At 42.2% G+C, this 27,782-nt stretch overlaps 1 protein-coding gene across 1 annotated transcript; it reads left to right on the top strand.

Moving 5' to 3' along the window:
• Positions 1-774: 774 nt before the first annotated feature.
• GPX3 (glutathione peroxidase 3) lies at positions 775-27,730 on the top strand. Its single transcript, XM_056516920.1, has 5 exons — positions 775-1,004; positions 19,429-19,582; positions 23,070-23,187; positions 23,714-23,813; positions 27,156-27,730. Exons 1-5 carry the CDS (start codon positions 819-821, stop codon positions 27,396-27,398), a joined length of 801 nt encoding a protein of 266 aa, XP_056372895.1. The 5' UTR covers positions 775-818; the 3' UTR covers positions 27,399-27,730.
• Positions 27,731-27,782: the final 52 nt, after the last annotated feature.

Here is a 27,782-nt window from a genome sequence, read left to right on the forward strand (position 1 = left end):
CTGAATTTACCCCAGGTGACTCCAATCAGCTGAATTTACCCCAGGTGACTCCAATCAGCTGAATTTACCCCAGGTGACTCCAATCAGCTGAATTTACCCCAGGTGACTCCAGTCATCTGAATTTACCCCAGGTGACTCCAATCAGCTGAATTTACCCCATGTGACTCCAATCAGCTGAATTTACCCCAGGTGACTCCAATCAGCTGAATTTACCCCCAAGTGACTCCAATCAGCTGAATTTACCCCCAGGTGACTCCAATCTGCTGAATTTACTCCCAGGTGACTCTAATCAGCTGAATTTACCCCAGGTAACTCCAATCAGCTGAATTTACCACAGATGACTTTAATCAAAGTAAAGAAACATCTTAGAGATGTTTAATAGAAATAGGAGGGGCCAGAGCTAAATATTGTCATAACAAAAGGTCTGAATACTTATGTCCATGTGAAATTTTAGTTTTCCATGTCTATAAATTTGCAAACAAACAATATATTTCCACTTTCTTATTATGGGGTATTGAATACAGAATAATGGGTTGGAAATAGATTTTTTTTATGTTTACATTTTAGCACAAGGCTGCAATATAGATACACGCAAACATCCCAAGTGCTTCCAGAACATACGTGTGTGTGTGTGTACAGTTGTAAACATCCTCCATATCTTGTGTGATATGATCTGTGCAGGATTTAGTGTATTCTCTCTGTCTTTCCTGTGACAGCGCAGACATTGACAGGGTTAACAGGTTCTCGGTATCTTATTCCTGTTCTCCTATTGGCTGACACTGGCTCTGCCTTGAGTGTTATATTGTGTGATCCCTGGAATGTGTCATTATTCCTGTGTGCAGAGAAGAGGCTGCTCAGCTGCCAGCTGTGACCACATACAAGAGCCTCTGCTCCTGGGGCCGCTGTGCTCCCCCAAGATGGGGGCTAAATTCAGATTGCCGTGGCTTCTGCCCTGTATCCTGGCTGCGCTAGTCCAGGCACAGAAGGACAACGACCAGAAATCGGTAAGGATTCCAGATATTCCTTATTTTATTAACGTTTGTACAGATGCAGCAGAGCTGAGTTTGTAATTTAGTTTTATTCACGGTTGTATCTGGTTATTTGGGGTTTTCCAGAGGATTGCAGATAAATTGAATGCACTACAGTAAGTCAATATCTCAGTGCAGGAAAGAAACAGGTAAATGGCACTATAAGCTCCGCTATATCTGTGCATGGTACTTAGTGAAGGCAGAACCCTCTGGTATTCTCTCCATTCTATAGCAATGCATATTAGGGAATATACAGTAGGCTACGCAGGTAAAACCCTATTGGTTTCAGCTTTTTAAGGTAAATCAACTTTTGCGTTTTTATTTACACTTTTAGGGTAGGTTCACACATAAGCAGATTTGATGCGCAGGATTTTCTGCTGTAGATTTCAATGTAAACTAAATCACTGGCCATGGCTTCTAATCTTCAATTACAAATCCTGCGCATCAAATCTGCGCAGGATCCTATACGTGTGAACGTACCCTTAATAGGGGTGGCCTCGTCACAGAAAATCCCTTTACTATGAGAGTTGTCACAGCCATCGGCTGATCACAGTGGGTCTGGTTCCAAAGACCCCCGGGGAAAAAGCAAAAACAATTTCGCAGGGGAAATGTGCCACCAGTTGCTTATTTCCCAATGGACACATTACGGGAAATAAAAAAATGCAAGTGGCAAATCAAAGGTAGGTCTGTCTATACAAAACATGGACGACAGGGTCTGCCAGTATGGGAGCTGCCCCTTGTTACCGGCTATCCCTCCAATAAAGGGAGGGGTCCAAACAGGACTATATGACGTCCATGCTATAGGATGTATGGAGAGGAACTGTTGAGTTGTGACACCACCCAAAAGTGTCCATGGAGATGATACATAGGATATACCCCCCCCCCCCGAGAGCCATTGACCTATCCGATCCATAGATCCATCTGTTCAGGATGTGCAGACAAATAACTCCAGGAAAAGTTCTCCTGCCATTCCGATTAAGCTAAAGAAAATGCAAGATCATACTAGACTCTATATCATATCTATCTATCAATCTATCTATCTCATATCTATCTATCTCATATATATCTATCTCATCTATCTATCTCATATCTATCTCATCTCTATCAATCTCATATCTATCTATCTCATATCTATCTATCTCATATCTATCTATCTCATATCTATCTATCTATCTCATATCTATCTCATATCTATCTATCTATCTCATATCTATCTCATCTCTATCAATCTCATATCTATCTATCTCATATCTATCTATCTATCCTCATATCTATCTATCTCATATCTATCTATCCTCATATCTATCTATCTCATATCTATCTATCTCATATCTATCTATCTATCTCATATCTATCTATCTCATATCTATCTATCTATCTCATATCTATCTCATCTCTATCAATCCCATATCTATCTATCTCATATCTATCTATCCTCATATCTATCTATCTCATATCTATCTATCTATCTATCTCATATCTATCTATCTCATATCTAAACAAACAAAGAATAAGTTGGACAGCACTATTGATTCCAAACTATTATACGGACCTGGCCTACAGGTGCAGGCTGCTGGGCTAAATATACAGCAACAGGAGAATACAGCAGCACACTGCTAGCACAAAGATATAGATAAAACATGAGTATATAGATACAACATGAGAAGCTATTCAGCTATGGTGCAGTAATGAAATAGTGAGATACTTAGCTTGCAATTTGGCAGCCAAATAGCTTGGACCGTCCCACCACGGTAAGGTGATCTCATTGGGACGGACCCTACACTATGAATATGCCTCTGTGTGAATAGATCAGCAGGCATATATCTCATAGCTATCTATCTAAAATTCACAGAAGAGCAGCACAACCAAGATGAGGCTATACGTAAATGGTACAAGCTGTGTCGGAGCCTTGGCGAGGGGATCCCAACATAACTATATCCAAATAGGCAGCAGCACACAAGGGGTAGGTGAAAAAACGTGGCAAAATTTATTGCATCATTCCAGTGTACAGAGAGCAACGTTTCCGCGGCCTCTCGCCGCCATTCTGGCGGCGAGAGGCCGCGGAAACATTGCTCTCTGTACACTGGAATGATGAAATAAATTTTGCCACGTTTTTTCACCTACCCCTTGTGTGCTGCTGCCTATTTGGATATATCTATCTATCTCATATCTATCTATCTATCTCATATATATATCTATCTCATATCTATTTATCTATCTCATATCTATCTATCGGCAGAATTCTGATTATTGTTATTAAGTGACAGCCATCCTGGACCCTTAGGCGGGGGGCGATTTTTCCGGCAAATGAGCATATGTAGGAACGGGTATTATCCACAACTGGCCTGTATAAAAGTATTAGTTGGCAGATGGCATCTTTTGTGCAGGGAGTAAAATCAACGTTATCGGACACTTATCACCTTGTAGAAATGGGGTGTGCGGCCAACAATGAAGTGAAGGTCTGCACGAATGATCCTGCAATTGTTTGTTTGACTCCCACTGGTTTCAACAGGCTAAACATTGGGATGGAGAAAGGATGAACAAGGGGTGGACCCTTTTGCCCGAGAATGATGACCAAAAGAAGGACTACGGGGCTATTGGCTACATGGCTAACAATGCCCAGCAGTTTCTCTGCACTGGAGGACTGTATGGACGCTCACTGTAAAAATATTGAATTACAATATTTGGTTATAATATTTAGGGGGTTAGCAATGCTACCATACTGCACTGGGGTCCTGAGGGGGACATCTGCACAGAGGTTTCATATTTGTCCCCATCTGTACTGGCATCTTCTGTGTCCTCTACTGCCTTCCCATCCTCCAAAACATTCCTTATTTACCCTGGAGTGTTTGCACGTGCTTGACACAGGGGTACTAGAATGTGAGCACCTTCATGGCAGCTTCCTCTGCAGGTTTATTAGTTCAAGCTTCAAAGTGGTGGAAGTTACCCATAGTGGCCTGATATGTCTTTCATGGGGGCGTGCAAAAAAAGGGCCCTTATGTCCTTCATTGACCTTAATGAGAGAAATGTAAGACATCATATGAAAAATGCAATCCCTGTTATCCATATCTATCTATCTATATCTATCTATCTATCTCATATCTATCTATCTCATATCTATCTATCTCATATCTATCTCATATCTATCTATCTATCATATCTATCTATCTATCTCTCATATCTATCTATCTCATATCTATCTATATCATATCATATCTATCTATCTCATATCTATCTATCTATCTCATATCTATCTATCTATCTATCTATCTATCTAGCCAGGAGGCTACCTTATCGCGGTGGGACGGTCCAAGCTATTTGACCGCCGGCGGAGACAAATTTGCGAGCTAAGTGCCTCACTATTTCATAGTTTCACATTTGCATCTATTACACCATAGCTGTATAGCTCTCCATGTTTTAACTGCATATTCATGTTGCACCTATATCCTTGTGCTGGCAGTGTGCTGCTGCATTCTTCTGTTGCTGTATATCTATCTATCTATTTAGATAAATAGCAAAAGATAGTCACAGCACTCCAAAAATGGTGAAAAAAGATAAGGTGGCTTTATTCCATATACAAAAATAAGAGCAATGTTTCGGCTGCCTGTGCAGCCTTTTTCAAGCATGCTTGAAAAAGGCTGCACAGGCAGCCGAAACGTTGCTCTTGTTTTTGTATATGGAATAAACTTATCTTTTTTCAAAATTTTTGGAGTGCTGCGACTATCTTTTGCTATTTATCTGGATTTGGGCCTGTGACCTGGGCCAACTAGTTGCCTTCGCCCAGCTAATTTTTTTTCTTGATCTCTGGCTGTGCTGCTCTTCTGTTAAATTTTTTAATCTATCTAAATATCTCCTTTCTATCTATGTATCTATCTATCTATCTATCTATCTATCTATCTCTTATCCGTCTATCTATCTCCTATCTATCTCATATCTATCTATCTATCTCTTATCCATCTATCTCCTATCTATCTATCTCCTATCTATCTATCTATCTATCTATCTATCTATATATATATATATATATATATATATATATCATATCTGTCTATCTATCTATCTCATATCTATCTGTCTATCTCTTATCTATCTATCTATCTATCTCCTATCTATCTATCTCTTATCTATCTCATATCTATCTATCTATCTCTTATCTATCTCATATCTATCTATCTCAAATCTATCTATCTCAAATCTATCTATCTCATATCTATCTATCTCATATCTATCTATCTCATATCTATCTATCTATCTCTTATCTATCTATCTCCTATCTATCTATCTATCTATCTCATATCTATCTATCTCAAATCTATCTATCTCATATCTATCTATCTATCTCATATCTATCTATCTCTTATCTATTTATCTATCTGTCTATCTCCTATCTATCTATCTATATATCTATCTCCTACCTATCTATCTATCTATCTATCTCTTATCTATCTCATATCTATCTATCTCAAATCTATCTATCTATCTTATATCTATCTCTTATCTATCTATCTCATATCTAGCTCATATCTATCTATCTATCTATCTCATATCTATCTATCTCTTATCTATCTATCTCCTATCTATCTGTCTATCTCCTATCTATCTATCTATCTATCTCCTACCTATCTATCTATCTATCTATCTATCTCTTATCTATCTATCTCCTATCTATCTATCTATCTCTTATCTATCTCATATCTATCTATCTCAAATCTATCTATCTATCTATCTTATATCTATCTCATATCTATCTATCTCATATCTATCTATCTCATATCTAGCTCATATCTATCTATCTATCTCACATCTAGCTCATATCTATCTATCTATCTATCTATCTATCTGTCTGTCATCGAGGGAACTATAAGAACAATGACACACTGTATAAACAAGGACAACAGTACCAACCTTCTGACTTCTGTGTCTATCCCCCATTGTCCTATTTGTTTCTATGTGGATGACCTTTCCCTTTTGGTTTATGGTTATTAAAAAAAAAAAAAAAAAAAAAAAAAAGACAAGAACACTGTGTGCAGCTGGTTAAATCTGTAAAATCAGCTAGCGGCGAGCCCCTGGACTGGGCAGAGTGTTAGTCCGAGCTGCGGTCTCTGGAGCTTTCTGTTCAGATCAGCGGGTTGATCTCTGTTGTATTCGTCTCCTCCGCACAGGCCGGGGGTGGCGGTTTCGTTGCACAAATTCCTCATTGCGTTTCGCAGTTAATTGCTTTTTACGGGGCGGCAGAATTATGATTATTATAATTATCATTCGCTGAAAAGCGTGCTGACACAGTCCTTCACAGTGTCCTTTATTCTAAACTGCTGTGAAAGGCAACAGTCATTTTGCACATTTTTAGGTGACCCTGCCCTTGTTTGTCGCTTTATGTACCATGGCCCCACATAACATGGCCCCACTCCTCCATAACCCCCTTCAACCTCAAGTTCAGATCATGAAAAACATAATGAGGGAGATTTATTAAAACCTGTCCAGAGGAAAAGTTGCCCAGTTGCCCATAGCAACCAATCAGCTTGCTTCTTTCATTTTGCAGAGGCCTAGTTAAAAATGAAAGAAGCGATCTGATTGGTTGCTATGGGCAACTCAGCAACTTTTCCTTTGCCCGGGTTTTGATAAATCTCCCTCATAATGTTTTGAATTTTTCCTATAAACAAGGATAATGCACACAGTGATGTCACAATAATGGGATAATGTGCACAACAGTGATTTCATAGTACATTTACAGTATAGTAAACATAGTTATGTCACAGTACAGGGATAATGCACATAGTAATGTAACAGCCCCTATGCCCAGTATAGTAAGACGGCTTTCACACTATAAAAATTATTCCGTTATGAGCACCCGTTATAAAAAGCCTGGAAATCGGCAGTTATACGGCCGGTACAAAATCACTAACGGCCGTTAGAAAATCCCATTATAGTCTATTAAAACAAAGGAAAGCACTCCATAGTGTGAAACCGTATATATGTATATTAGGTGAACAGTAAGGAATATTGCTCACCCGCAATAGTTGCACTCAACCAAGTACAACAATGGTAAAAGCATGTAGAGAAGGGAGTCTCAGAACAGGCAGCCGCTCCTGGGATAGATACAGACAAATTCCAAAATTCCTCCAAGGTGAACCACAGGATAAATCAGGTGCCACAAACTTGTGAAGAGCAGAAGTTTATTTTACCCACAATGCAACGCGTTTTGCGGTGAAGACCGCTTCATCAGGCATATCTATATGCCTGATGAAGCGGTCTTCACCGCGAAACGTGTGGCGCCTGATTTATCCTGTGGTTCACCTTTGAGGAATTTTGGAATTTGTCATTATAGTCTATGGGATTTTTCTAATAGCCGTTTTAACCCGTTATCGCCCGTTATTAATAACGGCCATTATTTTGTGACGGGCGATAGTAACGGGAGAATTAGAGCATACACTATCTCTCCCGTTGAGTCACAAAATAGTGGCCGCTATTAATAACGGGCGATAACGGGTTAAAACGTGTATTAGAAAAATCCCATAGACTATAATGGGACTTATTAATGGCCGTTAGTGATTTTGTACCGGCCGTATAACTGCCGATTTCCATGCTTTTTATAACGGGTGTTCATAACAGAAGTATTTTATAGTGTGAAAGCAGCCTAAACAGTTAAGTCACAGTATGGGGTTAATGCACATAGTAATGTCACAGGCCTTGTGCACAGTATAGTAAACAGTTAGGTCACAGTATGTTGTTAATGCACATGGTGATGTCACAGACCATGCACAATGTAGTAAACACATTTATGTCACAGTACAGGGATAATGTAGAAAGTGATGTCATAGTACATGTACAGTATAGTAAACATAGTTATTAATCAGCAGGAGACTGCATAAGGGTTTCCTCCTAGCATTCTCCCAGCCCTCTGGCAGTGAGCACATGGTAGGTTTCAAACTGGTGTGGTTCTCTGTGGCGGCCATTGTTTCTGTTATGCTTTGTCTGTGGGGTGGTGCGGCCCAGAGCCAGGGGCTTGGTCGGGCAGCAGTGGGGCTGCCTGGCCACAGGGTCGCTCCCCCTGTGGGCTTGGTGTCTCGGAGGCAGTGGTCGCCGCCCGGCACTACGCCAGTGTCAGGTTAGGGACCCACTCTGACTAGGTGGCCTTGACGTGGCGAGTGGGCTTGTAATTTTTGTTACAATTTTTGTTGTAATTCAGTGGGATAATCCCGGTCCGCAACCCCAGTGTTAGTGGTACTCACCTGGGGTATGGCTTGATATGTGCATATCTCCCCTCCGTGTGGGGTCAGATGGTCTCTGGCTTACAGTGGCTGTATGCACCTTATACTGTAGTTCTTGCAATTGAGAAAGGGGGAACTTACCCTCGAAACGCGTTTTGCATGTCCATATCTCAGTTTATGTTACAATAAATGAGATTTTAATTATAAGACCGAAGCTTCATTCCGATCTCTACAAGGCAGCGCCACCGCAGACCATTTTTTTGCAATCTTCTTTGCACCATTCCACAGTACAGGGATAATGCATATAGTGATGTCACAGCCCATGCACAGTTTAGTAAACATTAGTCAGATCACAGTAAGGCTAGGTTTCCACTTGTTTTTTTTGGCGTGGCAAAAACGCCACTAAAAACGCCCATTCTGCCGCATGGCATCTGGGGCCAGATGTTAGCTGCAAGATAATAGGGAACTGCAACATTTTTTTTAATCCTTTTGGCGTTTTCAGCTATTTTTGGCAGTCTTTCAAAAACGACCTCTTGTTGTTTTGGTGTTTTTTTTAAGGAAAATTTTGGTGTTTTCCTCCCATAGAAGTCAATGGGAATAAAAAAACGCTAAGAAAAATGTCATGTGGGTTTTAACTTTGGCGTTTTTGCCAGCGGTTTAAATTTTTGTCTTGGATTTTAGCAAAAAAAAGGGATGGAGATTGCTTTTTTTGAAAAATGTCATAGGGTACCATTAAAAAAATAAAAAAAATAAAAAGATATAGTAGTGATGGAAAAAATTGTATTAAACGAAATTCATATTTTTTAGAACAAAATTTTTTTATTAATTTTTAAACAGGGATCAATTTACGTGGGCGGGCAGAGAACTAAAAATCTAGCCGGCAATATAAAAAATCTAGAAAGGGGCCATTTAATTATAAAAATTATATATTTTTTATAATTAATTTTGTAAAACTTTTTATAAGTAATTTATTTTAATTATGTGTTTAATAAAAAATGTGTGTTTTTTTTTTACTTTTCTAACTACTTTTTATGTTTTTTGATTTTTAAGGTAGTACTACTACTCCCAGCATGGAACAGACTGTTCCATGATGGGAGTAGTAGTACCTGTACTAATAGACGGATCACAGCGGGTGTCACTTCTGACACCCCCTGCGATCCTCCGGTATAAGCTATAGAAGCGCGGCCAGCCGCACTTCTCTGATCCACTGCTCGTCACTATACTCCGCTGTGATGTGAAGTTCTCTTCACTTCACAGCTTCATAATTCCCGCTGAGAGCTGTGAATGGCTGGATAGTGTTGGCCACTTGGCCACTCACAACTCTCAGTGGCATATATGAATCTGTGAAGTCAAGATAACCTCACATCATAGTGTAGTGACGGGCATAGAGTATAGTGACAGGCAGGGGACCAGACAAATGCGGCTGCCGCCCGCTTCTATAACTTATACCAGAGGATCGCAGCGGGTGTCAGGAGTGACACCCGCTGTGATCTGACTTTAACTGCAGGTACTACTACTCCCAACATGGAGCACACTCTGCTCCATGTTGGGAGCTGTAGTAACTGCATTAAGAGACAGATCACAACGGGTGTCAGAAGTGACACCACGGCCATCTGTCTATTAGTACAAATACTACAGCTCCCAGCAGGGAGCAGAGTGTGCTCCATGTTGGGAGCACTAGTACCTGCAGTAAGGGACAGATCACAGCAAGTGTCACTTCTGACACCTGTTGCGGTCGTCATGATGTGAATTTGGGGACTCAGCTGTGGTCCTAGCCTACCCTGGTAATGTCAGGCTGTTGCTGCTTGGTTGGTATCTGGCTGAGAATAAAAATACAGGGAACTCTATTCATTTTTTTTCCATAATTTTTTTTAAAGGGGTTCTCCGGTGCTTACACATCTTATCCCCTATCCAAAGGATAGGGGATAAGATGCCTGATCGCGGGAGTCCCGCCGCTGGGGACGCCTGTGATCTTGCACGTGGCACCCCGTTTGTAATCAGTCCCCGGAGCGTGTTCGCTCCGGGTCTGATTACGGGCGACCACCGGGCCGGCGGCGTGTGACGTCACGCTCCGCCCCTCAATGCAAGCCTACGGGAGGCGGCGTGACAGCTATCATGCCCCCTCCCACAGGCTTGCATTGAGGGGCGGAGCGTGACATCACACGGGGGCAGAGGCGTGACGTCACACACCGCCGGCCCGGTGGTCGCCCATAATCAGACCCGGAGCAAACACACTCCGGGGACTGATTACAAACGGGGTGCCGCGTGCAAGATCACGGGCGTCCCCAGCGGCGGGACTCCCGCGATCAGGCATCTTATCCCCTATCCTTTGGATAAGGGATAAGATGTGTAAGCACCGGAGAACCCCTTTAAACGAATATGGTTCCCCATATTTTTATTCTCAGCCACATACCAACCAAGCAGCAACAGCCTGACGTTACCAGGGTGGGCAAGGACCATTGTTACTGGCCCTCCCCAGCCTAAATAACGGCAGCCTGTTACCGCCTAGGCCCAGGAGCGCCATTTTTGATGCTCCGGGCCTGTTGGTACCGGCTCTTCCCGGAACCCCTCTGGTGGTGGGTACCGGGGTAATAATTGGGGGTTAGCGCTAGATGTTTTTGGGGCTAATGCTAAGCCCCTGCTTAGTGATGGATTCCGTCTATAAGACGGCTTCCACTACTAAGCCTTAAAATTCAATTTAAAAAAAAACGACACATTGGAAAAATTATTTTATTTTAAAAAACACTCCCCCACAGCCCTCGTTAGCCATTTTATTAAAAGAAAAAAATCCAGTTAATCCACCGTAATCCATCGAATCCGCCGTAATCCTCTGAAACGAGAAGAAAAAAGAAACGCAAAAAATTGGTTAGGGCATTTTTGGCACTGTCCGCTGGGGAAAGCACCCATAATGCAATGTCTTCCCAAACAGAGAGCCTACAATTGTTACAAAACTACAACTCCCAGCATGTCCAGACAGCCTTTTGCTGTCTGGGGATGCTGGGAGTTGTAGTTTAGCAACAGCTGGAGTTTAACTGCCACAGTGCACAAATTTGTCTGTTTCCACACGCCAGAAAAAATGCCAAAAACACAGGAAAAAGCTGTGGCAGTTTTTCTGGCAGTTTTTCCTGGTGTTTTTGCTGTTGGAAAATGGAAAAAAACCTCAGTGGAATCCTAGCCTAAGGGTGCGTTCACACGCTATTTATTCTAGCGGGTTTTCCGCTGCGTATTTGAAAGTGGGCGGGCTCTTCTCAGCTGTCCGCCGCAGTCCCTACTGACTTCAATGGGGCTTGCGGCAGATTTTCCATAGCGTAAATTCCTCAGTGGAAAATCTGCTGCGGACAGCCAAGAAGAGCCCACCCCCTTTCAAATACGCAGCGGAAAACCCGAAAAAACAAATAGCGTGTGAACGCACCCTAAAGAAGTCTCTTTCTGGTTATCTGTAGTTCAGGCAGCATGAAACTTAATACAGGTTCCCAGCCTTAAAAACTGTCTTTTCTCAGACTGTTGCCTGTGCACGCCATTGGGTAATGAGTAATTTCATTTAATGTCTGCATTCCTGCATTGGGACCCCCGCCAAGTAGGTCATTATGGTCCCATAAGACAAAGGGGTTACTTATAACAGGCTACTCAATACATAGACTTGTTTTACAGGTGTAACCTAAAGCAGAGCAGGTGCCTACAAGTTGTAACACAGCTGCTGAATCACACTTTTGGGGCACACCTGAATATAAGCGATGACAATCTGTAAGGTGATGAGAAACTAAGTCACTGTGGCATTGTTATGTATTCTAGTTATACAATTATATGTGTGTCTACCTCCCGACAATTGGCAGATGGCACATTGTGAGTTCTTCCGCCAAGATAGAAATGCTGCCCCCTACTGATTGCTCTGATGAAGCTTAGGGCCCTATTACATGGCTTGACCCCATATTGAGAAGCGCTTCACTAACAAAAGCTACATCTTTTGTGCTGCCGCTTTGCTGCAATAATCTGATGTGTGTCCAAAAATTTGTGATGGGTCAAAATGACCCAACATGACAATCTGATGTGCATATTCGTGGGCTGATTGCAGGCCCAATTACAAAGGTCAATAGCGACCTATTAGGGCCCTTAGTTTTACAGCCGTGATAACTACTTTATGGATACAATGGAGATAGTGCTGGCAGCCACTTTGGGGCCCCTGGAGAGAGGGAACCCTGCCCTGATTGGTCAGTCCTCTCCCTTTCTCTACTAGGTAGAGAGCTCTTGTCCACATAGGAACTGTATTGCTAGGAAACAAAGGTGTGGGGCATTGTTACAAGGATAACAGAAAGAACGTAAAAGAGGTCACCCCTAACTAGGGTTGCCACCTGGAAGGTATTTTGGCCACCCTGTCGGTATTTTTATATTAAAAATACCGGCAATGCAATGGCCGGTATTTATCCAACCTAATTCCCGGAATGTTGCACCATATGCTATACCAGTGTTTCCCAACCAGAGTGCATCCAGCTGTTGTAAAACTACAGGGTGGGCCATTTATATGGATACACCTTAATAAAATGGGAATGGTTGGTGATATTAACTTCCTGTTTGTGGCACATTAGTATATGTGAGGGGGGAAACTTTTCAAGATGGGTGGTGACCATGGCAGCCATTTTGAATCCAACTTTCGTTTTTTCAGTAGGAAGAGGGTCATGTGACATGTCAAACTTATTGTGAATTTCACAAAAAAAACAATGATGTGCTTGGTTTTAACGTAACTTTATTCTTTCATGAGTTATTTACAAGTTTCTGACCACTTATAAAATGTGTTCAATGTGCTGCCCATTGTGTTGGATTGTCAATGCAACCCTCTTCTCCCACTATTCACACACTGATAGCAACACCGCAGGAGAAATGCTAGCACAGGCTTCCAGTATCCGTATACACTGCTATATACTACTATATACACCGCAGGAGAAATGCTAGCACAGACTTCCAGTATCCGTAGTTTCAGGTGCTGCACATCTTGTATCTTCACAGCATAGATAATTGTCTTCAGATGACCCCAAAGATAAAAGTCTAAGGGGGTCAGATCGGGAGACCTTGGGGGCCATTCAACTGACCCACGACGACCAATCCACTTTCCAGGAAACTGTTCATCTAGGAATGCTCGGACCTGACACCCATAATGTGGTGGTCACCATCTCGCTGGAAAAACTCAGGGAACATGCCAGCTTCAGTGCATAAAGAGGGAAACACATCATCATGTAGCAATTTTGCATATCCAGTGGCCTTGAGGTTTCCATTGATGAAGAATGGCCCCACTATCTTTGTACCCCATATACCACACCATACCATCAATGTTTGTTTTCCAACAGTCTTGGAGGGATCTATCCAATGAGGGTTAGTGTCAGACCAATAGCGGTGGTTTTGTTTGTTAAAGGGGTACTCCCGTGGAAAACTTTTTTTTTTTTTTTAAATCAACTGGTGCCAGAAAGTTAAGCAGATTTGTAAATGACTTCTATTAAAAAATCTTAATCCTTCCAGTACTTTTTAGGGGCTATACACTACAGAGGAAATGCTTTACTTTTTAGATTTCTCTGATGTCATGACCACAGTGCTCTCTGCTGACCTCTGCTGTCCATTTTAGGAACTGTCCAGAGCAGCATATGTTTGCTATGGGGATTTTTTCCTACTCTGGACAGTTCCTAAAATGGAAAGCAGAGAGAACTGTGTTCATGACATCAGAGAAATCTAAAAAGTAAAGCATTTCCTCTGTAGTGTATAGCCCCTAAAAAGTACTGGAAGGATTAAGATTTTTGAATAGAAGTAATTTACAAATCTGCTAAACTTTCTGGCACCAGTTGATTTAAAAAAAAAGTTTGACTTGTTTTATGGACATTAAATAAAAGTTGGATCAGCCTGTAGTGTGGTTTTCCACTTTGATTTTGAGTGTGACTCCATATCCAGACCTCCATGGGTTAATAAATTTGATTTCCATTGATAATTTTTGTGTGATTTTGTTGTCAGCACATTCAACTATGTAAAGACGAAAGTATTTCATACGATTAGTTCATTCATCCAGATCTAGGATGTGTTATCTTAGTGTTCCCTTTATTTTTTGAGCAGTGTATATATTACTATATAGTCCAACATGCTGGGTGTTGTAGTTTTTTCGTTTGGGGCAGCTGCTGAGCCACAGGCTGTATCAAAGCATGCTGGGAGTTGTAGTTCGTAACTAACTGCAACTCTCGAATTTAATAAAAAAAAAGCGATCAAAAAGTCACATCAAAACAAAAATGGTACTGTGAAAAACTACAGATTGGGGCGCAAAAACAAACCCTCATACAGGCCCATATAAGGAGAAATAAAAAAGTTCTAAGGGTCAGAATAGGACAAAATCCCCCCCCCCCTCCCTCCCCACATTTGTGTATCCTGTGATATTTAATTATGCAAAGTAGCATGACCAGTATTTTTTGGCAAGAAATGTGGCACCCCTACCCCTGACTGAGGGCCACCATAACAATATGCAATGTGCAGCAAAACACTATGGGGGAGATTTATCAAAACTTTTCCAGAGGAAAAGTTGCCCATTTGCCCTTAGCATCCAATCAGATTGCTACTTTCATTTTTAACAAGGCCTCTGCAAAATGAAAGAACAGATCTGATTGGTTGGTGGTTTTGATAAATCTCCCCCTATAGTATTATTTTTGTCTCATATCCCCCCTCTGTCATTCAGTCTTTATCATCTGCCGGGGACATGGTTCATTAGAAGACACTTGGCTGTGACAGCGGCGCGGACTGTCACTACCTACTGATAGCAGACTGGCGCATGCTAAATCCTTAGAGCATATCCTAATAATAACTCCCATATTGGACATTGTGAGGGGATTAGATGCGCCTTGGCTAATGAAAAAGTGCAGTGTGTATGAGATAGACTCATCCGGAGGACATTAATATTCAACCATATGAAAAGTAAAACCTCAGCATCACCGGCCTCCCTCACACACATTATAGGCCATGCAACCTAGGGCAGACATTATGTTATAATGTAGATTGTAAGCCCTCTCTGGCAGGGCCCTCTGTCCCTCTATATCAGTCTGTGTTATGTATTTATCAAATGTACAGCACCCATTCAAAAAAATGTATCGAAAGTAAAGCCGACCCCATCCACATTATGTTTTGGGGCATCGGTCAGGCTGTATGTCAGTATCCTATTAAAAGGAGATGTTGCGTGCAGTGTATTGGCAATGGACAATACTGTAGGCTTCAAAGGGGTTCAGGTCTTATTGGGGGAGCAACCAATCAGATCGCTTCTTTCATTTTTGAAAAGGCCTCTGAAAAATTAAAGAAGCAATCTGATTGGTTGCTATGGGCAACTGGTCAACTTTTCCTTAGCACAGGTCTTGATGAATCTACCCCAATGATTGTGACTACATTTAGTCTATTTTTGGGACTGCAGAACTGATATTTGTAAGTAGCCTTTTCCTTTAACCCTTAAAGAGGTACTACCGTGCTGACAACTTATCCCCTATCTAAAGGATAGGGGATAAGTTGCCTGATCGCACTGGATCCCGCCGCTAGGGACCCCGGCAATCTCGCACGCAGCACCCCGCTCTCATCAGGCCCCGGAGCGAACATCCACTCCGGGTTTGATGACAGGGCCGGTGATCGTGATGTCACAGTTCCGCCCCCATGTGACATCACGCTCCGCCCCTCAATGTAAGTCTATGGCAGGGGGCGAGACAGCTGTCTCGCCCCCTGACATAGACTTGTATTGAGGGGCAGAGCGGGACATCACACGGGGGCGGAGCTGTGACATCACGATCACCGGCCCTGTCATCAGACCCGGAGTGGATGTTCACTCCGGGGCCTGATGAGAGCGGGGTGCTGCGTGCAAGATCGCCGGGGTCTCCAGCGGCGGGACCCCGCGCAATCAGGCAACTTATCCCCTATCCTTTAGATAGGGGATAAGTTGTCAGCACAGTAGTACCCCTTTAATGCTTTCAATCATACATCTATGGGGAACGTGCGTTGGGGAAGAATGGAGCAGAGTCAGGAACTAATATGTATAGTAGCATTATTTTTAAGCACACCTGTAAACTCACTCAGTGTGTTATGTCTATCGCAGGGAGCAGCCTGACTCCACCATTGGGACACTGTGTATGTAGATGACGTACGTAGGTGTAAAGTTATTGTTTGCAGTGAAAATTATAGTTCAATAAAAGGAAGTGCTCAGTTAATTTGATGTCGTCGGGGTGTGATGTGAGGTGTAGGGGCAAATGGTGTTGCCAGGGGTAGATGGGATTAACCCCTTTGTGTTCGTAACGCCAGGGTGTGGTTTGCCTATGTAACCACCTGACGGTTGTACCGCTAGTCCTAGGTTAGGCAGGGGCAAATAATAGTCCAAAGCCAGGTTAAGGTTAACGGTAGCTTTTATTGAGATTAGACAGGTGTTACAGTCTATACAGTTCGGCCAGGATCCCAGAGAGGTGACCAGTAACCAGGGGACCTCGCAGCTTGCTGGGACTTGCAATGACTTGAGAGACTATAGGTGCAGGCCACACTTTCTGCAATTGACTTTACTTGACTAAAGATGATGACAGCAGATAAAGATGACTTGACTTACTGACTTGTGGCTGCAATTTGGGTTGAGGCCTCCAGATGTGCTGGACACTGACCCTGAGATGTCTGGACTGGACTTGACCTCAGCAGAAAGTGCAACACAAAAGAGACATTGTAGTACCTCCCCCTCTTATAAAGGGGGGCTGAACAAGGAGCCCCTAGGCCAACTGCGGGTCACCTGGTGCTCTCTGGGTAACAAACATATGACTTAAACATGTGACAAGCATTATCATGTGACTAACAATCATGTGACCCACTTCAAAGGTTCTTTGCACTTAATATACAACCCATTCACTTTATGGGGGGACACTGCAGGAGAGCCCTGAGGACATACAGGGGTTCAGCCTGACAGGACTGTAGGAACATATCCCGTACTGGGACATCACATTATCTTCCTGGAACATATCCCAAATCCAGCATGGTGCTCCGTTTCCATGTGAAGAACTCGGCACAATGATGCAATGTGAAAGGTGCTGTACTTTTAACCTTTATTGTGACTTGACAGCGCTCTGCTACCTGAGATTAATGGAAGGGGTATTTTGGTTTTAAGGACTGGTTTAACTTGGCTCCCGTATCTTTCTTATTTTTCCTTCTGGATGAGGAGCTGCAGGAAATAATACTGGGTGATCTAAAAGAATGAGTCTGAATGACTGTAAATGAATGAAAATTCTGGAGCATCTTTTCTCATAACTCTCCTGTGTCATCCTCCTTTTGTACCTCTTGGAAATGTATTAAGATATTGACAAGTGTTACCATTCCTCTTGTCAATGAATAGTGTCCCAGTACCAGTGTTTCAGCTACCTTCCCTAAATAAATTGTTATGTGAGAACTTTCTGGGAATTACATAAATCTGTTTGGGGCACCATGAGTTTACTTGAAAAATAGGTTTTGTTCATGGCACTACAATAATAGCATACACTGAGGTAAAATAAGAGTTTAAGGGTTAAAGTTTGCATACTTTTGTATGAGAAGAATGCTGTCTTGGCCTGTGTATGCTGCAAAAGAAACCTTTAAAGGGACAGTGACCAAACACGACAGTATAGCCTCATGGGTACCACAAAAAGGCAGTGTTCCCATCTGCTTCAAGGTTCGACGTGTTGTGCATTCAGAGATGGTATTCTGCTTAGCTTTGTTGTAACAAGTCATTATTTGAGTTAATTATGCCTTTCTGACATCTCAAACCAGTCTGCCCATTCACCTCTGACCTCGTATATCAACATGCCATTTTCATCCACACAACTGCACCTCACTGGATATTTTCTCTTTTTTGAACCACTCTCTGTAAACCCTAGAGATGGTTTTATGTGAAAATCCCAGTAGACCAACTTTTTCTGAAATACTCAGACCAGCCCGTCTGGCACCAACAACCATGTCACATTCAAAGTCACGTAAATCCACTTTCTTCTCCCATTCTGATGGCTATTGGTGTTAACAAGCACTTGAACAGGTGTACCTGATAAAGTGGCCAGTGAGTGTACAGCATGTCCATTGGTGCTTTCTGTAAAGCATATCTATGAACACTGTTTTAAAAAGCTCATGCAACATGGCGTCCCCATAGTGATGTGCAAATTGTATTAAATAACAAAAAAATAGAAACAGATTAGAAACAAAGTGAATTTCAGTATCTGGTTCTAATCAGTAAAAAAAGAAATAAAATCTAGGCGATACATTCCCTTTAAAAACCTACAAGTTGTTATATTAACCCTTCAGATTGGTGACAAGGTGATTTTTGTGATCACCCTGTCCTTATTTATGGACATTTATCAATGGGTTTAGTCAGGTTTTCTTTACTATAATTGTCGCAAAATTGTCGCACCTGCGACTACGCGATTTTTCGTGCGACAGTTTGACTGGAAAGCGAGAAAAGCAAGTTTTCCCAAACTTAACTATGTAGTAATAATTTTAAAATGGACTCCGGGTAGTCAGGTATTTATTAACTGCGACAGTCGCAACTGCGCAAAAAAAAGTCGCAACAGCGTTAAAAATTGACTAAATTTACTCCAGCTCAAACATGGAGCAGAAAAAGCTACTACCAAAGTAAAAAAAGTTAAAATTGCTTACGTGAAAGAAAATTATCAACAGGCTGAAACCAGCTGATAAATAAGTCACACATACAAGTAAAGAAAAAATTACTAAAAAAAGGAATACATAAGCAAACATTGATAAATGTCCCTCATTGAGCCTATTAGAGTTTCCTCCATGATGCATCTATTTCTCCTTTTCTACATTTCAGGGGGCAGGACCAGAAAGGGGCTGTTTGCCAATAGTACACACATAGTTGCCTCCATTCCCTGACTACTCTTGCCAATTACAACACAGCACATACTCCACTCTGCTATGCCATGACATGCTGTTGAAGGTGCACTGAACAGGCAGAATTGTGCTAGGAACAAACCTAGAGAGTCGTGTGGTAGGAAATCAGCAGGTAAAACCTTGCAGAAACCCAACAGACCCCATCAAAATCCAAAAGGTTTCATCAGAGGCCATAGCTGGATCCAGCAATGCATTATGGTTTTCACCAATAACATGTACCACAGTGCAGATAAGCCTTACTTGGTCCAATGTTAAAAGCGCCATATAATTCTTATGTTATTGTTTTGTCTCAGGTTGACTGCTACAATTCTGTCCAGGGAACCATCTACGATTACGCAGCCCTCACATTAGAGGCGAGTCAGCTCATCCCCTTTAAACAGTACGAGGGGAAGACACTCCTGATTGTGAATGTGGCTACGTTCTGAGGGCTCACCATGCAGTACCTGGGTAAGACTTGTGGACTGGATTACGAAGGATAAATGTAAATATTGTTACATAGTGTAACATTTATTCTTCAGGTCTATATGGGGCGGTGATCAATATCTAGTTGTCATGTCGTCTCTGATAAATTCCCTATGTTCTATGCCCTATATTTCAATATATACATTTTTGAGGTATGTACCATCAGGGGTGTAACTAGAGAGCAGTGTTACCCTCCTTGTGGCTCTTAAGCTGTTCCATCAAGCCTGAACAGACCTGAGCAGAATGCAGAGGTAGTAGTTGGTCCTGGGTCCTGGTGTCTTAAAAGGGTTGTGCGCTGCCCTGCAGTTCGGAGTTCCGCTCACAGTGTCCGGAAGTTCATTACTCCGAACGCTGTGTGCGGGCTTCCGTGTTCGCAGCCGCCGGGCGTGACGTCACGCCCGGCCCCTTCGTGACGTCTCGCCCGCCCCCTCAACTGAAGTCTCGCTTTCTCAACTGAAGTCTCAACTGAAGTCTCGCTGTCACGCCCACTTCCCATAGACTTTGGTAGAGGGGGCGGGCATGACGTTACGAGGGGGCGGGCGTGACGTCACACCCGGCGGCTGCAAACACGGAAGCCCGGACACAGATGAGAACTTAGACCTAGCTGTGAGAAATATTTAATGTTTTTCAATAATTCATAGTAAGTGAAGATTGAGTTAATTCTGCGTTAATATAGAGAGTGTCCTCTGTTCAGGATCCTTATTTCTTGGCCAGAGTAAAAAAACTCTTAGTGTCTCTTGCGCTGAAGGACCGGTCTTGTTCTGCAGTACTCTGACATCCTATTGATGTGAATGGGTGTTGTGCAATGCTAAAAGGGGTAGTCTAATGGAAAAAAAATAGTCAAATCAACTGGTTCCAGAAGTTACACAGATTTGTAAATTACTTCTATTTAAAAATCTTAAAGCTTCCAGTACTTATCAGCTGTTGTATTCTCCAGAGGAAGTTGTGTAGTTCTTTCCAGTCTGACCACAGTGCTCTCTGCTGCCAGTCTGTCCCTGTAAGGAACTGTCCAGAGCAGAAGAGGTTTTCTATGGGTATTTGCCTCTACGTTGGACAGTTCCTGACACAGACAGAGGTGACAGCAGAGAGCACTGTGGTCAGACTTGAAAGAACAACTCAACTTCCTCTGGAGCATAAAGCAGCTGATAAGTACTGGAAGGATTCAGATTTTTAAATAGAAGTAACAAATCTGTATAACTTTTAGAATCAGTTGATTTGAAAATATTTGTTTCCCACAGGAGTACCCCTTTAATTTCCCCTGTGGTAGCACTACAGGGTCTATATATAACACTACCAGGTTTCCCCACAGAATACAGCTGATCACTGGGGCTCCCAGCAGGGAGACAGGTTACAATTAGTATATTGTCCAGGACCCTTCTAACAAGTATGGACTGTCCAAAGAGGAGAACCCCTTTAAATTAATTTCCTATATGACGTCTGTGTTCTCCATGTGAGCTGACTGGATCGGGTGTGCTCATTATTTAGTTTAGCGTTGATTATTTCATTAGTTAACATTGAACAGTCTTGTGTCAATAGGATCTTTATAGCGGATGTGCAGTTGTGGTAAAGCCTTTTAAGTCTTCCCTCTGTTATAATGGAGTCATGTAATTCCATGTAGGAGCATGAAGGATTAGATACAAGTAAAACAATGGAATTTTCATTAAAAGTTGAGGCAATGGACGTTGGTATCCCGTGTGCTTGTCATCCCCAATCTCATGTTCATCCCAATACTATATTCCTTTGATATATTTAGGCAAAACGATAGCGGTACCAGCTGTTAGGGGGCCCATAGACTGAAGGGGACCCCAATCAAAGTGCTAAAACAGTTATTCTCTTTGAAACTGGAACAGAGATGATGGTGGCCATCTGTAACTTCTTTGTGGGTTCTGTGTTATGTAGAAGATGTGCAGTATGGTAAAGCCATTTCTTGTGTGCCAAGAAAGTTTGTGTTACTATAGACAAAGCAGTAGGGTCACGTCGTTGACTTTGCAATGGAACCTTCTATAGTTACAGCCCTGGTAGCAAATACACTTAGGTATTCTATCAATGTAAATATTTGTGTATTCGTTAAATGGGTAGTCTGGTTTAGAAACCATTTTGAAGTGTACCTGTCGTTAACACAAACTTTTGATATAATGTAGATAATACTATTATATGTATATTTGTAATATACATTGGTTAAAAAAAAATTGTATAGTTTTGGGTGAAAAAAATGCTGTCCCTGCAGCTATTGCCTGTGTGTCTCTATGAGGAGTCCAAATACAGGAAGTGAGGGCGGGAAAAGCAGGATCCTGGCTTGTCAATCATCCTGCTGTGTGAGCTTGGAGCATATCACAGAGCCTCAGTGCACAGAGCCCTGCTTGTCCTCAGTGTACAGAACCCTGCTTGTCCTCAGTGTACAGAGCCCTGCTTGTCCTCACTGTACAGAACCCTGCTTGTCCTCAGTGTACAGAGCCCTGCTTGTCCTCACTGTACAGAGCCCTGCTTGTTCCCCATGTACAGAGCCCTGCTTGTCCTCACTGTACAGAGCCCTGCTTGTCCTCAGTGTACAGAGCCCTCATTGTCCTCAGTGTACAGAGCCCTCCTTGTCCTCACTGTACAGAGCCCTCCTTTTCCTCACTGTACAGAGCCCTGCTTGTCCTCAGTGTACAGAGCCCGGCTTGTCCTCAGTGTACAGAGCCCTGCTTGTCCTCACTGCACGGAGCCCTGCTTGTCCTCACTGCACGGAGCCCGGCTTGTCCTCACTGCACAGAGCCCTGCTTGTCCTCACTGCACGGAGCCCGGCTTGTCCTCAGTGCACGGAGCCCTGCTTGTCCTCAGTGTACAGAGCCCTGCTTGTCCTCACTGCACAGAGCCCTGCTTGTCCTCAGTGTACAGAGCCCTGCTTGTCCTCAGTGTACAGAGCCCTGCTTGTCCTCAGTGTACAGAGCCCTGCTTGTCCTCAGTGTACAGAGCCCTGCTTGTCCTCAGTGTACAGAGCCCTGCTTGTCCTCAGTGTACAGAGCCCTGCTTGTCCTCAGTGTACAGAGCCCTGCTTGTCCTCAGTGTACAGAACCCTGCTTGTCCAACAGCTGTAGGGACAAAAATATACATTGGTTAAAAAATTTGTATATTACAAATATACATATAATGGTATCATATACATTATATAAAAAGTTTTTTTGTTAATGACAGGTACACTTTAAATACTGAGTTAATTCAGCATCCACATCTGTTAGCCATTGGCCATAAAGGGCATTCTCACCCTTGAGGACCTGGTACATTTATACAGTACAAGGACAGACAATTATTCCCATTTAGAATGTCTCCGGACCAGTTTCCTTAGAGCTGGGAGTCCCAACAGCGTGACACCCTGTGATCAACTAATCGCTAGTTGGCGTTTACTACATATACCTCATTATATGATTATATATCTCATAATATTTATACATACCTTTGTTATTCTCAATGAAATTCTTGCTATAATTCTCAGAACTGAATGCACTACAAGAAGAACTGGGGTCCAATGGGTTGGTCATCTTGGGGTTTCCATGCAATCAATTTGGTCTACAAGAACCTGGTAGTAATGAAGAAATTCCTTTAGGATTAAAGTAAGTACTAAACAGTCTAGATTGTGTTAGGCTAGATTTCCACTTGTTTATTTTTTTTTAAACGCCAATAAAAACACCCATTCTGCCGCATTGGCGTTTTTTTGTGAAAAAACGCTGAGGTTAGATGTTAGCTGCAAGTCAATAGGGAACTGTAAAATGCCATATCCACTTGGTGTTTTTTTAATCTTTTTGGCAGTTTGGCAGTTTTTCAAAAACAACCTCTTGTTGAGACTTTGGCATTTTTAAAGGAAAATCTTGGCGTTTTCCTCCCATAGAAGTCTATGGGAGTGAAAAATTGCCAAGAAAAACGGCATGTGGGTTTTAACTTTGGCGTTTTTGCCTGCATTTTTTATTCTTTTTTTTGGGCTTTAGCGATCCAAAAAGAGTGATGGAGATACCTTTTTTTTAAATAAAATTTCATAGGGTACCATTAAAGAAAAATGATAAAAAAGATACAGTGGAAAAAGTGGAAACCTAGCCATATAGAAACCTGTTTAAAAGTTTGTATCTTCTTTGTTTCCTATAGATACGTTCGTCCTGGCAATGGCTTCACTCCAAATTTCCAGCTGTTTGAGAAAGGAGATGTCAATGGGAAGAAAGAGCAGAAAGTATTTACCTTCTTAAAGGTATCTAAAGCTTTCCACCCTCACAAATACATAAAGACAATGTCAAAGTGTCTAGATAGTTGATGGCTAAATGACCACAAGGAGTCCTCTAATGTCTATGGCCGCCTTTACGATGCCCGTGCACATTAGACTTCGGTCAGTGAGCCCAGATAACTATCTTACACATATAATAGTGTCTCTGTTCTCCCCTGGCCGTGCTTAGTGGTATACTTGAACCAATCCCGACATTTTGCTTATTTTACCCGGTATGAGTGGTTAGATGGCACATGACCAGATACAAAGTAATGATGGCACCTTTCCTCTTCTGAATGTCTCCGATTCTTGCCTCAATTCACTCCTTGCTTTTCATGTAACAAATAAGAGGAATATGTATCCAATAGTGTACATTTTGGGTTTAATGGGCAAAGTGTTCCCTTTGGTACTAGGTTTTGCCACAAATGATATACCTGGTGTTTGCTGTCCTCCTCATTGCCTTTTTGTTGACCCTTAGGGCAATCCACCTCCTTTATTTGCTGATAAAGTTTATTTTGTAGAAGTTCTCCCCATACAACCCTTGACAATAAATATGGACTCTAGGCCCTTTTACACAGGCAAATGAGTGTTCTCAAAAAAGCTTGTTCCTGATTTTTAAAAAAACAAAAACAAAAAAAACACTTTTGTGCCGCCATTTAAAAGATCGTTATTGGCCATACATTGTTCTGTGTATTCAGGGGATGTGCAACTGACTGATGAATTTAATGGACCACACTATAGATCGAGCCTTGTAAAGTTTTTTTTTTTTTTTTAAACTTCCTAACAAATACAGAAATAGCTGCGAATTGTAGCTTTGTAACACATCCTCTAAAATAAAGATGGGAAACTATTTAAGTTTTTCTAAGTTAAGTGGAATTAAATCTTTAAAGCAAATACTGGCATGTCTAAATATGAGTCTGCATTGAAAATGGAAAGCGTTTACAGACCTTACCAAGCTTTGGGACAAGGTTAAAGGGGTACTCCGGCGCTTAGACATCTTATCCCCTATGCAAAGGATAGGGAATAAGATTCCTGATCGCGGAGGTCCCGCCGCTGGGGACCCCCGTGATCTTGCACGCAGCACCCCGTTATATCAGTCCACGGAGCACGTTCGCTCCGGGTCTGATTACTGGCGTTCACGGGAGCCGGAGCATTGTGATGTCACGGCTCCGCCCTCGTGTGGCATCGCGCTCCCCCCCCCAAATCAATGCAAGCCTATGGGAGGGGGTGTGACAGCTCTCACGACCCCTCCCATAGGCTTGCATTGAGGGGGCGGAGCGTGACGTCAAACGGGGGCGGAGCTGTGACGTCACAATGCTCCGGCCCCCATGATCGCCAGTAATCAGACCCGGAGCGAACGTGCTCCGGGGGCTGATTTTAACGGGGTGCTGCGTGTAAGATCACGGGGTCCCCAGCGGCAGGATCCCCGCAATCAGGCATCTTATCCCCTATCCTTTGGATAGGGAATAAGATGTCTAAGCACCGGAGTACCCCTTTAACTGAGAACAAACCTGATCCCATCAAGAGAGCTGTCAATTGAAGCAACAGAAAGTATATAAACCTCCTGTGTATGGCAAAAGATATTGGTTGTTCCCAGTCAGTTATGGGTAATATCTGGTATAAGTAAAAAAACAAAATGGGAAGGTTATAAAAGGGTAGACCAAAGAGTCAGCATAGAGAACTAAGTTATATGCCTAGAACATAGCAAACAAACAAACAAAAAATGCTCCGAAATTTGTGAGGACCGGATGATAGTGATATTCAGTGATTAATCACCAGACTGCAATGGCCAAGGAGATGATGATCCCTACGCTCCAGAGTTGTTTTTGAGATTCTATTTTTTTTTCATCTCATAATAAAACATTGTGGGTGATTTATCATTGTCTTTAAAGCTGTTTTTGTGTGTAGATTTGTCTCACAATTGGTGCAGCGCTGCACCTCAGGCAATTTTTTGCGCCTTTTTAGTTTATACTTTTTTTTAATTTATTTTTTAAGTGTGTACAGACCAGCTGTTAAGGTATGTCTTACGCAGTGGTAATTCATTTATCAACTGAGACTTTTTGTAAAAAGGCGCAAAAAAAGGTGCAAAACCACCGTCAAGTCTCTAAAACTACACCAACCAAGACTTAGCTTAGCTTTTTGGAGTATGTGAAGAGTGAAGTTTCAGAAAGTGTTTACCTGCACAACATTTATCAAATGCCCTGCAACCATTTAATAAATTTGGTGCTCCTACACATTACCAGCACACAAAAAAAAAGGTGCAGAAAAAAGCTTCACTTACAGCTACAGTTATGAATGCCCCTCATTGGGTTTTAAACGGGTCACAGTTTTTTGAGTGATTTTCATTGTCAAACAATCCTTGATCTACTAGAGGTTCCAGCACCTGTAAAGTAAGCCCATTAAAGGGGTTATCCAGTAATAGAAAAACACAGCTAATTTCTTTCAAAAACAGCACCACGTCTGTCTCCAAGTTGGATGTGGTTTTACAACTTGGATTGGCTAACTGAGCTGCAGAACCACACCCAACCTGGAGACAGACGGGGAGTGGATTTTGATAGCAGTAGCTCTGTTTCTATTCCTGAATAACCCCTTTAACTATTGAACCTCCAGCAGCACAAAACATCCAGCGTGCCAGGGTTTCTAAACCCTAAGGAGATGATGCTAAAACCTTTCTCTGGTGTTGTTATAAAACATAAAAATGACACTTGAAGAAAACATTTATGATATGGGGGTTACATGTCAGGTGAAGCACCAGGGGAATGGACAATCATTCCCTCAAAAAGCAATGCCCAGGTAGATAAAGTTTGGAAAAACATTTATAAGGTTAGGGTCACATACAGTGCATCCGCAGTGTATATGATGCTGCGGATGCACTGCTGGCAGTCACAGAGCGAGCTCCCTACTCAACATAGCACTGTGTGTACATTCATAGTGGCGTATTTCCTGCCGGCAGTCACAAGCTGCCTGGACGCAGGAGGGAGCTCATTCTGTCGTTGCTCTGTAACTCCTGGCAGTGCATACGCAGAGTCAAATACAATTCCGATGTGCTGTGTTTAACCATACCGTTAAGATATGATACCTTTTTTATTTTTTTTATTTGTTTGCATAACATTTTACAAAGACAGAATATCTAACTAGTCTCATATTTAGAGTTTGAATATTTCCTTTGAAAGTAAAAAAAATAAAAAATTTGTGACAATTTGCAAGTGTGGTGCAAAAATAATTTTTGTCAGGAATTGTAGCATAAACCAACCAGGTCTGGGACTTGTAGGCTGTGGGGAATGACCTAAGTAAAATGTTCATAACATGCTTCCTGTCTGTTCTTCTCAGAACTCCTGCCCCCCTGTCGGTGAAACCTTAGGCAACCCATTAAACCGTCTCTTCTGGGATAACATCAAACTCAACGATATCAAGTGGAACTTTGAGAAATTTCTTGTTGGACCTGATGGACGTCCCGTGAAACGTTGGCATCCCCGAACACCAGTCACTCAAGTCAGGAGAGATGTGATCACATACATGAAGTCAAAGTCGGGACTCGAAAGGATTCTGATGATGGGAAGGGAAGAGCAATAGACACAATTGTGCTTAATGTTACAAAGCTTTGTTTATATATATAGATATATATTTTTTGTGATCTTTTGTGCCAAGTCTTTAAGCAGTTGGTAGGAGACAGAAGGTTCTCTGGAGATTCCATCAGTATGAAAGGTAGGTCAGAAAGCACATGTGTGGGACCTATCTAGAAACCAGAAATTTGGTAGATTGCTGTTTAGTGCATTCCAGCAACTACCAATCTGGGATGTGCTCTCTAGCTGAACCTGAGGTTTCTCTTCTGCAGCTTGAGCTCAATGGTGAAGCTTTATCTGTGCTGGTACTCAATAAACATCATACATATACAACTTTTGAAAGGCTCGGGATGGATTGTTAAAAATAATTTAGTGGGAATGTGTTGGGTAAGAC

The sequence above is a fragment of the Hyla sarda genome, chromosome 4, assembly GCF_029499605.1.
Source record: "Hyla sarda isolate aHylSar1 chromosome 4, aHylSar1.hap1, whole genome shotgun sequence".
Classification (NCBI taxonomy): domain Eukaryota; kingdom Metazoa; phylum Chordata; class Amphibia; order Anura; family Hylidae; genus Hyla; species Hyla sarda.